The 13,475-nt window shown below is 28.9% G+C and overlaps 1 protein-coding gene across 4 annotated transcripts in view; it reads right to left on the minus strand.

Moving 5' to 3' along the window:
* Nucleotides 1-13,475, minus strand: part of etv1 (ETS variant transcription factor 1) — a 39,760-nt gene that overhangs the window by 23,667 nt on the left and 2,618 nt on the right. For all 4 annotated transcript variants that reach the window (XM_005157634.5, XM_073923147.1, XM_009291802.4 and 1 more), the window contains 1 exon segment: nt 5,568-5,621. In XM_005157634.5, coding sequence (XP_005157691.1) covers nt 5,568-5,621 — 54 coding nt within the window.

Consider the following 13,475-nt stretch of genomic DNA (forward strand, 5'->3'; position numbering starts at 1 on the left):
AATAAATCTGGGACTAATGCGAAGGAAAATGAATGAATAATATAATATAATATAATATAATATAATATATTATAATATAATATAATATAATATAATATAATATAATATAATATAATATAATATAATATAATATATTATAATATAATATAATATAATATAATATAATATAATATAATATAATATAATATAATATAATATAATACAATATAACATAACATAATATAATTGGTGGTTCATTCAACTGTGGTGACCTAAATAAATCAGGGACTAATACGAAGCAAAATGAATGAATAATATAATATAATATAATATAATATAATATAATATAATATAATATAATATAATATAATATAATATAACATAACATAACATAATATAATTGGTGGTTCATTCAACTGTGGTGACCTAAATAAATCAGGGACTAATACGAAGCAAAATGAATGAATAATATAATATAATATAATATAATATAATATAATATAATATAATATAATACAAAACAATACAATACAATAGAATACAATACAAAACAATAAAATATAATATAATTGGCAGTTCATTCCACTGTGGTGACATCAATAAATCAGAGAAAAATGAATGAATCATATAATATAATATAATGCATATTTGTTTTGCCAGTTTTTTTGTATATTTAAAAAAAAAATATATATATATATATATGTATATATATGTATATATATATATATATATATATATATATATATATATATATATATATATATATATATATATATATATAWATATATATATATATATATATATATATATATATATATATATATATATATATATATATATATATACATATACATATATATATTTATTTTACCATATGGTATAATACATATATATATTTATTTTACCATATGGTTTAAAAAAGGTGTTTGTAAGTGTTTTTTTTTTTCCACCAGTGCTGATGGTGGTGCTTTTTTTCTTCTCGCTCTTCTCTGGTTCTCACTCTCACCTCTTGACTGACTGTTACTCACTGATAATAGATTCAGTCGCACCTTCCTCTTAAACACTGTGGGCCTGAATGACGATGGCCTTTACAAAAGAGCAAAGAACTTAAATATAACCACTGTTTGATCACACTTCTACACTCACTGTCTTATTAGTGTTACAACTGATATATTTCTCTTTTTTTCCCTCCTACACAGCAGACATTCTCTTCAATGTTCTAATGCTATACAAGGCAACATTTATTAAAGAAAAAATACAGTACACTGTTGAAAATTATTACAATTTAAAATGATAATTTTCTAATTATATATATGTACAGTTGAAGTCAGAATTATTAAACCCCCTTTGAATTTTTTTACTTTTTTAAATATTTCCCAAATTATGTTTAACAGAGCAAGGAAATGTTTGCAGTATGTCTGATAATATTTTTTCTTCTAGAGAAAGTCTTATTTGTTTTATTTCGGCTAGGATAAAATCAGTTTTAAATTTTTTATGAACCATTTTAGGAACAAATTTATTAGTCCCTTCAAGCTATATTTCTTTTTGATAGTCTACTGAAAATCCCTAATTACCCTAACCTGGCTAGTTAAAATAATTAACCTAGTTAAGCCTTTAAATGACACTTTAAGCTGTAGAGAAGTGTCTTGAAATATATCCAGTAAAATATTAACTACTTTCATCATGACAAAGATAAAAAAAATCAGTTATTAGAGATGAGTTATTAAAACTATTATGTTTAGAAATGTGTTGAAAAAAATCTGCTATCTTGTTAAACAGAAATTGGGGAAAAAATAAACAGGAGGGCTAATAATTCAGCTGGGCTAATAACTCTGACTTCAACTGTATATAGTTCTCAGCATAAATGAGTACTCATCTGACAGACCCCTCTTTTAAATAAAGATTTTCTATAGGATGCTTTATAATAATATACAATTTTATTTACAATAGATTAGTCAGTGTCAAAATTGAGTCTAAAATGAGTACACCCAAATAAATATATTAGGGAGAAAAATATTTCAGTAAACAGGAAAAATCAAGAGAAAACATTTTGTTGAAACTTTTTATTTATTTATTTATTTTATGCAATAACTTATTTAATTTTATATATTTTTATTCCTAAAGATGTATGGTTACCAAACTCATATTGTAATGATTTTTTTTATTTGCTTTTTCTGTGCTTTTTTCTTTACTTTTTCAAAATAAATAATATCTATAATTATAATAATAATACCAACATACACAAATACAGTTGAAATCATGATTAAACCCCATTTACTTTTTTTTCTTCTTTTTTAAATATTTCCTAAATGATGTTTAACAGAGCAAGGAAATTTTCACAGTATGTCTGATAATATTTTTTCTTCTGGAGAAAGTCTTATTTGTTTTATTTCGGCTAGAATAAAACCAGTTTTCAATTTTTTAAAAACCATTTTAAGTTCAATATTTTTAGCCCATTTAAGCTATATTTATTTTTTAGATAGTCTGCAGAACAAACCATCATTATACAATAACTTGCCTAATTACCCTAATCTGCCTAGTTAACCTAGTTAAGTTTTTAAATGTCACTTCAAGCTGTATAGAAGTGTCTTGAAAAATGTCTAGTCAAATATCAGTACTAATAATAATTATATTAATTATATTAATAATAATATTATTTACTGTCATCATGGCAAAGATAAAATAAAGTAGTTATTATAGATGAGTTATTAAAACTATTATGTTTAGAAATGTGTTGAAAAAAACAAAAGCTTCTCTCCGTTAAACAGAAATTGGGGGGAAAAATAAACAGGGCTAATAATTCTGACTTCAACTGTACATATAAAATAAAAACATTAATAAAATATATTGATAAATATAAACATTTTCATAAACACACATCTAACATGCATCAGTTTCATTTTTTTTCCTGCTCATGTTTTCTCTGGATATCAATTTCAGGATGTTGTTTTTATTTAATGCGAATGGACCACATGAAACGGAAGTGATCCACTGGCATTGTCGCTTTAAACCCATATGTGAGGGCCAGGATGCCCGTTAAAGAGCCCATCCACTGTGCCCTCGCTCTCCCTCCATCTGCCTGTCCCTCATCCCTCCGACAATGCCAAAAAACACCCCGCCGCTTCCCCACTTTTCCTTACATATACCGTTCAAAACCTACAACACACTCTCACATTACAACACAAACACTGCGTTCCACATTCATCCAAGTTTACATACACAATACGCAGCCAACACAACACACCAGTCCATTATCAGCAAACACTAGTATATTTGATTTGTTAATGAGCAGGAGTTCTCCAGAAAGACAGAGCCCCCCTTCATCTGTTTTGGCTCCTCTTTAAGACATAAGCTGGACTCGCTGCCCACTGTGCCTCATTCAGTCCATGCCACTTCCGACACTGGCACCGGCTCTGGCACGAGCAGCGCGCGCCAACTTTACTTCCTATGCCCATTTAAAGGCCTATTGCTTCTGGCTGCACTCGCTGAGAAAGGTACACAACCCAGAGGACACACGCCGCTCGCGCTTTATTCACAGAAAACGACCTACACTAGAGCTTCGTTTGGCTAACTTTCATGCTAAATCATCAGATTTCAGGGGGTTTAGTAGTCAGGTTTGGGGTATAAGCTCCAGTTTGTGTCTTGATTCTAGTCCAATTGTACAAAAATGCTTAAATCAGGAAGCATTTTGTAGAAAACAAATACTTTTGTTTTCAGAAATAATGTCAAAATTAAGTGATATTTTATGTTAAGCAAGCTAAATTATCTGCCAGTGCATGGGCTAAGTAAAATAATCAATCAAATATAAGAAATTTATACCGGGGGTTTACAAAAGCTCATCAGATTACATCTGATATATCCCCTACTCCTTTTGATTCATTTCAAATCCTTCGCTCAGGTTCTCGATATAGGGTCCCTTTGGCAGATTACAATTTTCATTTGTTCCTTGTGCGATTGCTTTGCTGAATTTTAATGGGAAGAGGTAGCCATAGTTTTTAGTACTATTAATGTTGTTTAATGTCGTAAGTGTGTGGTATGATATACAGTTGAAGTCAGAATTTTTAGCCCCCTGAGTTATTAGCCCCCCTGTTTAGTTTTTTCCCCCCAAATACTGTTTAATGGAGAGCAGTTTTTTCAACACATTTCTAAACATAAAAGTTTTATTAACTCATTTATAATAACTGATTTATTTTATATTTGTCATGATGACAGTAAATATTATTTGACTTGATATTTCTCAAGACACTTCTATACAGCTTAAAGTGACATTTAAATGCTTAACTAGGTTGATTAGGTTAACTAGGCAGGTTAGGGTAATTAGGCAAGTTATTGTATAACGATGGTTTGTTCTGTAGACGATTGAAAAAAAAAAAAATAGCTTAAAGGGGCTAATCATTTTGACCCTAAAATGAATTTAAAAAAATTTAAAACTGCTTTTATTCTAGCCAAAATAAAACAAATAAGATTTTCTCCAAAAGAAAAAAATATTATTAGACATACTGTGAAAATTTCCTTGCTCTGTTAAACATTATTAAGGAAATATTTAAAAAAGAAGAAAAAAATCAAAGGGGGCTAAAAATTCCGACTTCAACTGTAAACGTTGTAAATCTATTACGCTACAGAAAGGGGACATAAAAGTTTACAGTAACAGTAGGGCTGGGCGATATGGTAAAATGCAATCTTGATAATTATTTTCCATATTGAACGATAATAATATATATTTTGGTATGAGTTATTAATGCTTCCAGATTTAAAAGAGTACCCAAACAATGACTAAATTCACAAAAATTAGGGTCCATTAAATGACAGAACATTTTTGGCCGAAACATTTTCGGTGGTGGAAAAATCGGTACTAATCTCTAATCTCTGATCTAATATCAACACACTTTTATTATGCTTATCCCTCTGGAAAGATTATTTTACTTGTTTTAAGTAAAATCTCACATAACTTGACTCATTACTTCTGGAGAAAGAAACTAAACAATATTTATATTTTTAATTCTCTAAAGAATTGCATCTTGATTGAAGAATTTTTTTATATTTGGACTAGAAACAAGACAAAAACTTTATCATCGTTATGATTGTTAATCTTCGATATGACATGTTTGAATGTTTTTTGTTTTTAATCACAAATTGCTTATAATATGTATATGTTGAAACATTACAGTCAATTTTTTTAAACTGAATGCATCTCTGCACAATGACAACATATTATATTGTATATTATAGTCAATATACAATCTAGTCCTGTTAGTTGAATTGAATAGTTACATTACTGTTAGTGTTTTACTGTAAGTTACTTTCACACAAAATATAAAAAAAAAATAATAAAAACTTCAACAGCTCATTATAACTCAGCTTTAGTAATAAATAAATAATATTAACTATTTTTTCTATGATGAATAAAAAGTTGGAAATAAGATTTTCTAAACATTTTAAACATTTTTACTGTCATTTTGTATTAATGCAGTGCATCTTTGCTGAACAGATTAGCAAGTATATAGTTGACCGAAAACCTTATTATAAAGAATTACCAAAAATATAATATAAATACATCTATTAAATAAAAAGAAAAAGCTCAAACTTACAGTTTTCACTCTGAAAGTCTGGAACAAACTGCTCGTCATTATCAGGAACTTGAGCTGGAAGGAAAAAGAGGAGAGAAAAGGGCTAAATAAACAGATTTTCCCTTCATATTTGCTTTGCACAAGTCAAGCTGACTCGATCTGTCCTCTAATAATCGCCCAAACGAGTAATTTCCTCTAATAATCCACTGTAATTGAAACACTAATGATTTGAAATTCTCAGACCAACCCATAAAGACGTTTATTGGTTTAAAACAGAGAAAACATATCCTCTAATTATGCCAGTAATTTCATTTCAGCTTCATTTGTTGGACAAAGCAGGCAGCGGTGTGTGAAACGCATCCAGCTTCAGGATTCACAGATACATATAGTGTTATTAAGGCAAGAAACTGAAGGTAAATATGATACAAATACATGAATACATAAAGTAATAGCTATCATCACCATACGGTAATACTTTACAATAAAATATGACAATATATGCAAATATATTATACAAGTTCATGTTTGTATTTTACATATATAATAAATATGTATTTATATGTACTTATATGCAACATTACAGTCTTCTGGAGAAAGTCTTATTTGTTTTATTTTGGCTAGAATAAAAACATTTTAAGGTCAAAATGTATAGCCCCTTTAAGCTATGTAATTTTTTTCGAAAGTCTACAGAACAAAGTCAACAAACCATCGTTATACAATAACTTGCCTGATTACCCTAACCTGCCTAGTTAACCTTATTAACCTAGTTAAGCCCTTAAATGTCACTTTAAGCTATATAGAAGTGTCTTAAGAAATATCAAGTCAAATATTATTTACCGTCATCATGACACTGATAAAATAAATCAGTTATTATAAATGAGTTAATAAAACTTATAAAACTAAAACTGTATAGAAGTGTCTTGAAGAAAATCTTCTGTCCGTTAAACAGAAATTGGGGGAAAAAATCAGGAGGGCTAATATTTATGACTTGAACTGTATATATGGAACATACTGTATATTTCAAAATATTCCACACACACACACACACACACACACACACACACACACACACACACACACACACACACATATATATATATATATATATATATGTATATATATATATATATATATATATATATATATATATATATATATATATATATATATATATATATATATATGTATATATATATATATATATATATATATATATATATATATATATATATATATATATATATATATGTATGTATACAATTTTATTATAATTTTTTAATCATTAGCAATACAATACATACATATATGTTAAAAATATTTTCTATATATGTTAGTATGCAGCCATATATCAGATTTTGGTATGGGTAACTTAATCAAAATAAAGTCATTCATTGTTCTTGTTAGCTAGCAGTTTATTAACTTATGATAACAAGCACAACCGTAGAATTTATTAATGTATTAGCAGATGTTGAACTAATTGCTGTACACGTGTTTTTATTATTTATTTTTTTATGTTAGTACACACTTAATAGAGTGACCAACCATATTTCTCCAGTTGAATCCTTACATTAAGTAATTTTTGTCTATTTGTTCCTAAATATGCATTGTTTCTTAAAGTGTATGCTAATTTGCATATATTTCTAGCAGAAATAAATAAACACTTAATGAAGTTAGGTTTGAAATTTTATTAATTTATTTTTTAATTAAATCTTTTTTATTTATCTAAATATTAAAGGTTTTAACAGAGGGAATAACAATCAATTCTATAATTCAGAAAATTCTGTGAACAACATTTTTGGTAGAATTGACTGTTATATGTGAAGGTAAAATATATATGAACAAATGCATTTTTTAAAAGATAATATAGATATAAATAAAAAACTATATAGATATGATATGAAAAAAAAAACTATAAAGTAAGAACTCCTTAAGTGGATTTTTATGGGTCGATGCAGCTGAAAAAAACGTAATTTTTAAAAAAATATACAGACACATTTTGATAAAGTGCAACAAATAAGATACTTTAAGTGTAATTTTAACTTTTAAAAAAATCTCCAAACTGATAGTGTTTTTCCCTGCAGTTTCTCGCCTTAAACAGTTTGAGAATTGTCAAATAAAACCCCAAAAACACCTCGCCTTGATCGACTGTGCTCAACACAATGACTGGTGTCTTCATAAGGATAGCCATGCAGTGAGAAAACACCTAGTGTTCACACTGTCTAATTGGGACACATCCCCACTGGTGAAGCACCTGTACCTGCGGCGCCGGCTGCCGTCCAGACCCAGCAAACCCTTCCTCAGAGCTAATGCTCAAATAATGAAGCCTTCATACGGAGCTCTGCATTGGTGTTTATATTACATGCGTTTGCACTCTTGCATGACTTCTGTTGTTTGTTGCTTGTTGAGTTCGACACAAAGGCGCACGGCGGCGGAGGAGCGCGAGACCTCGCTGCACGGGGCTATTAGCACATTTATTCCTCTGCGCTAAAATTGGATTTTCATTTTCACAACAACAGTAACAAGCCGCAACACGCACAAATCAACATTTGCTTTGTGCGAGGCAACAAGTTTTCGCTCATATCGTTGGTAGCTTGGATTTTTATTTGGACGTTTACAAGGTTTAAGTGTCTTTGGGAATTGTCAAATGTCAAAATAAGGGAATTTCTCTTTAAAAACGCCTTGTGAAACTTTATATAGCCAATGAAATTGGGCCTAGTTGTCACAAAGCTTATATAACAGTGCTTTTATATATTTTAAGGTATAATATATAGTAAAAATGTCATTTAGATCATTATACTAATCATAAGATTAATAAATACCCAAGATGCATTTTATATATATATTATATTATTATATTATTATATATATATTATTAACTTTTTAATGAATGCTATAAAATATTAACATTTAATATTATAAAAATTACACACATAAATAATAATAAAATAATGAATGAATATTTTAATAAATAAGTAAATAAAAATACATACATATTTAATTATATATTATAATATATAAAAATATATGATTAATATTGTTAATTATATTGTAAAACAAAGGTATTATTAAAACAATAATATTATATGTATTATATGGCATTGCATTATTATGCTACATGTATTATATAATAAAAAATATAATATCACAATATTATTTTTATTACATTTATTATATAAATTTGACATTAAATTACATTGTATTGTAAGCAGTATTTCACTTTCAGAGCTATCTATCAATCTAAATGTTGAAATATTCACATGACTAAAAGCTGTTAAAACTAGCCCTTGTCTCAAAAATAAACCATGCCACTAGTTGTTACCGATAATCATCAATTTACCTTTACGATATTTAAAAGCTGAGTTGCACAAAATCAACAAAAAGATCATCACCATGCAAAGTAAACCCAATCAAGGACATCAAGACCCCAATCACATCAGAAGACAATGAACAGAAAAAAAGCGCAAGTGCACCAGGAGTCAGACGAGTAGCGCAAACATCAGTTAAACAGAGAAAAGGTGAGAGCAGGAGAGCCGGAGCTGCAGCCAGTTTTCTCTGCGGGACGAATGAGTCAACCTGTGAATGGGACAGCTGATCCCAGCAGCACTCCTGAGGCTAGCTAAGGTGCTGGAGCAAGTCCATCTCTTCAAGGAAAAAAAGAAACAAGGGAGAAGAGCAGAAGACAGACAGAAGCCAGGCCGTGAACGGTGCAAAACCACCTCGTAAAGAGACACGCTTTAAGACTCATAAACACAAGAGGAAAGCATGCAGAGACTGCGGATAAAAGTCACTCATAAAATGCTATAAAAAAGATTAATGGATATATAGTGGCTATAAGTTGTTTCTGGTCAAATGATCAACTCTATAGTTGGGACTTAAAAACTTATTAACTGCCTTTCAATAAAAAACAAATGTAAATATTGATAATTTTTAATACATTTGCTTATAGTAAATATTTAAAACTGAGTTTTAAAACAAACTTTACTTTTATTCCTTTGTTACTTTTATTTAATTGTCTAAAATATTGTTTTAATGTTAAATATAATTTATAAATGTAAACACATAAAAAATAGATTATTAATTATGTTACCAAAGTAAATAAAAATTATAATTATACATAAATATGTGATAAACTCAAGTACATTTTATTAGGTCAAGTTTTGAGATATAATTTTATAATCTATATATAATATAATGTTTTTTTTTAACCCTTTTTTTAAATGCAATTTTTTTTTCTTGCTTAAATCTTTCATCCTGTTTACAGTCCAAATAAAATTCTTACATAAAGAAGCATTTTCTAAACAAGTAAAAAAATATTGTGTTTTATTTGTAGAAATAAGGTCAAAATTAAGCAAGTTTTTTTATTATTATTAAAAATGACAGTGGGGTAAGCAAAATTATTATTTATTTTGGGGGGTGTGGGGTGAGGGGGATGCGCGGTTCGATTTATTTCTGAAAACAAAACACTATAAACAGTTGAAGTGAGAAATATTAACCCCCCTGAATCATTAGCCCTTTGTTTATTTTACTTCGCCAAATTCTGTTTAATGGAGAGCAGGTTTTTTCAACACATTTCTAAACATAATAGTTTTAATAACTCATTTTTAATAACTGAATTGTTTTATCTTTGCCATGATGACAGTAAATAATGTTTGACTTGATATTTTTGAAGACACTTCTTTACAGCTTAAAGTGACATTTAAAACCTTAACTGGGTTAATTAGATTAACTAGGCAGGACAGGATAAATAGGCAAGTCATTGTATAATGATGTGTTTTTCTGTTGACAATTGAAAAATAAATAGCTTAAAGGGTCTAATAATTATGACTTTAAAAACGTTTAAAAAAATTATTTTATTCTAGCTAAAATAAAACAAATAAGACTTTCTCAAGAAGAAAAAATACTATCAGAAATACTGTGAGAATTTCCTTGCTCTGTTGAACATCATATGGGAAATGTTTAAAAAATCAAAAAAAAAAAAAAAATCAAAATGGGCCTAATAATTCTGATTTTAAATGTATTTTTAACTTGTCTAGAAAATGCTTATTGATTTAAGAATGTTTAGAAATTGGACTAGAAACAAGACACAAAGTCTCTTAAAAACGAAAGTATTGATTTTGCAGTGAAGTCATAGGCCTAAAACTGAGAAGTTCTGCTATTTGAGTAATTTAATAGACAAAAACAAGATTTAAAACAATTATTATCTACAGAAAAAAACAAAACAAAAAGCGCTCTGGGGTAAGTTCAAATGTATGGTCGGTGCTCTTTGGGTAAGGGATTCATCAAATCCGCAACAAGAATCAGTCCAAGGCACTCGAGTGCCTTGGACTGATTCTTGTTGCAAATTATTATCTACATTTTTTAACTATCAATGACTTCTAAAGAGCGGAAGATGAAACAAACTGCAGCGCCAGGCCAAGAATGACTCGAAATCAACCTCGTGAAGACAACCGCAAACACTCATGATCACAAGAACAAGAGGAAAGCTTGTAGAGATTCCTGGTAAAAGTCAGACTTGAAATGCTAATAAAAGGATTAAGATTGTATAACAATGGTTTTCTCGCGACAGTCAGTCGTTTCTGGGTGAAATGACACATGCATGTCGAATGATCAGCTCTTTAGTCGACGCTGCCGGAAATTCAGTCCGTCGCTCATATGTCTTCCTCTTCTTTCCAATTACCTGAGCTAATAAATCTCTGAAATGAAACCGCAAGGTCTTCGTTTGAGTTCTAATGGACAGGAAGTCATATATTAAATCTTTCTGTGATTTATGTTGAATCTTTGGGGCACTGCAACTGATGGATGTAAGACAGGTTGAATTGTACTGCTCACTGTAATATCTACTACTTTTTTTTGGACTCTGCGCAGTTCTTTTTTTTTTTTTAATCCCTGCCGGATATACTAAAATATTTAAGTCCTGTCTTATTCTTTTAGAGGCCCTGGGGTGGATCTGGCATAATCAAACTCTTTCGACAAGGACAGTAAAGTCCAAAATCTGTTGTAAAGCGAACTTTTAATTTTAAAATCCACAACTATTCTGTGAGGATTTTTTTTAAAGTATGCATTAAACATCGAGTCTCTATTCACATGCAGCTGAGCAAAATTGAGACATATCATATAATTATTTAAAAACAATTTCCTGAACACACAGTGCAGCTGTACTGAATTATATCTCAATGAAGTGATGTTTGAGACGTTGCTTAATAAAATGATGCTTGATTAAGTTGCATTAGATGGACTTTCATGCAGCACGACTCAAAAATCCAGTCGCACAAGACCAGATGCGATAACAGAAAACAGACACACACAACTCATCTTCATTTCCTCTTTTTGTCCAAAATGAATGCAAATGCATCCCATAGGCTTAAAGACAGCCGTGGTTTTACAAATGCAAAGCGCTGGGATCGTTTTACAAACTGCATTGTGTGATTTTCAGCTGTCCAGCTACTTTTTTTTCTTTTCTTTTCCTAATTTGCAACCAAATTTCTTTTTAAATTACACAGACAAAAGCTGTTATGTCTATGAGGACTGCCTACTTGTACTTTAAACTTTTCCAAAGATTAAGCTAAAGTGTGTCAATATCACATCTAAAAATGGAGACACACGCCAACTGTGTATGAATAGTTGTATGATCAAAATTATTTTAATTTATTTCTTTCTAATTTGCAACCAAAATGCTTTTTACAATAAGCCGACAAAGGCTGTTATGTCTATGAAGAGTAGCAAATTGTATTTAAAACTTTTCCACAGAATAAACTAATCTGTGACAATATCATATCTAAAAATGGAGACACACGCCAACTCTGTATGAATAGTTGATCAAACTTATTTTGTTTTTATTGTTTCAAATTTGCAACCAAACTTCTTTTTAAAATAAATAGACAAAGGCTGTTACGTCTATGAGGACTGTACACAACTTAAATCAATCTGTGACAATGTAATATCTAAAAATAGAAACATATGTCAACTGTGTATGAATAGTTGTATGATCAAATTTATTTTATTTTTATTTTTCCTAATTTGCAATAAACTGCTTTTTACAATAAACAGACAAAGGCTGGGATGGAGTAGCAACTTGTATTTTAAACTTTACAACAGAATAAACTAATCTCTGACAACATAATATTAAGAGTTTAAGTGCAAAACATCTAAAAGCCATTAGATATTTTCAGATATTTCTGACTCTTGTGTCTAGGATCAGAAATGTTACATTTATATTGACATATAAGCTCTTTTCATTGCCTGTCAAGTGAAATAACTGAGCATAAACATAGGAGGTTGAGAAAAATTCTCAATTTATCTGAACATTCAGACGGCATCTAGAGATTTTTGCATCTGAACTCTTTATATCTAAAAATGGAATCACAAGCCAACTATGAATAGTTATATGATCAAAAACATTTTAGAAATCTAAAAAAGTTATTTAACTAGATATATAAGACTTTATGAATGTTATACATATACAATACACACATATTTGATACATACAAGGTATAAACTTGTTTTTTATATAAATTTGCAGCATCAGAATAAGCCTAAAGACAAAAAACTACTTTTTGTTACATTTGTAACATTTTGCAAAAATAAACAGTAGAGTAAAAATCTTATCATTTAAGACAAGAAATAACATTATTATTGAATCATTAATATCACAATTAACAGTATACACTTCATTTTTTAAGAAACACTATTAAAATTAAGAGATAACTAAAATGACTATAAAATCACATTAAAAAAACATAAGTTTAATTATAATAATAGTAAAAAACTTTGAAAATATTTGAAAAATCTGAAAAATATATATATTTTTTAAATAACAGAATTATAATTAAACTCTCAGAAAAAGAAATGACTTTAAGTTTAAATAGCAACCATCGGTAGCATAACATATTAGTTTGAATAATAGTCTGAAACAAAGCGAAGACAAGAAAA

This window comes from Danio rerio, chromosome 15 (assembly GCF_049306965.1).
Source record: "Danio rerio strain Tuebingen ecotype United States chromosome 15, GRCz12tu, whole genome shotgun sequence".
In the NCBI taxonomy this organism is placed as follows: domain Eukaryota; kingdom Metazoa; phylum Chordata; class Actinopteri; order Cypriniformes; family Danionidae; genus Danio; species Danio rerio.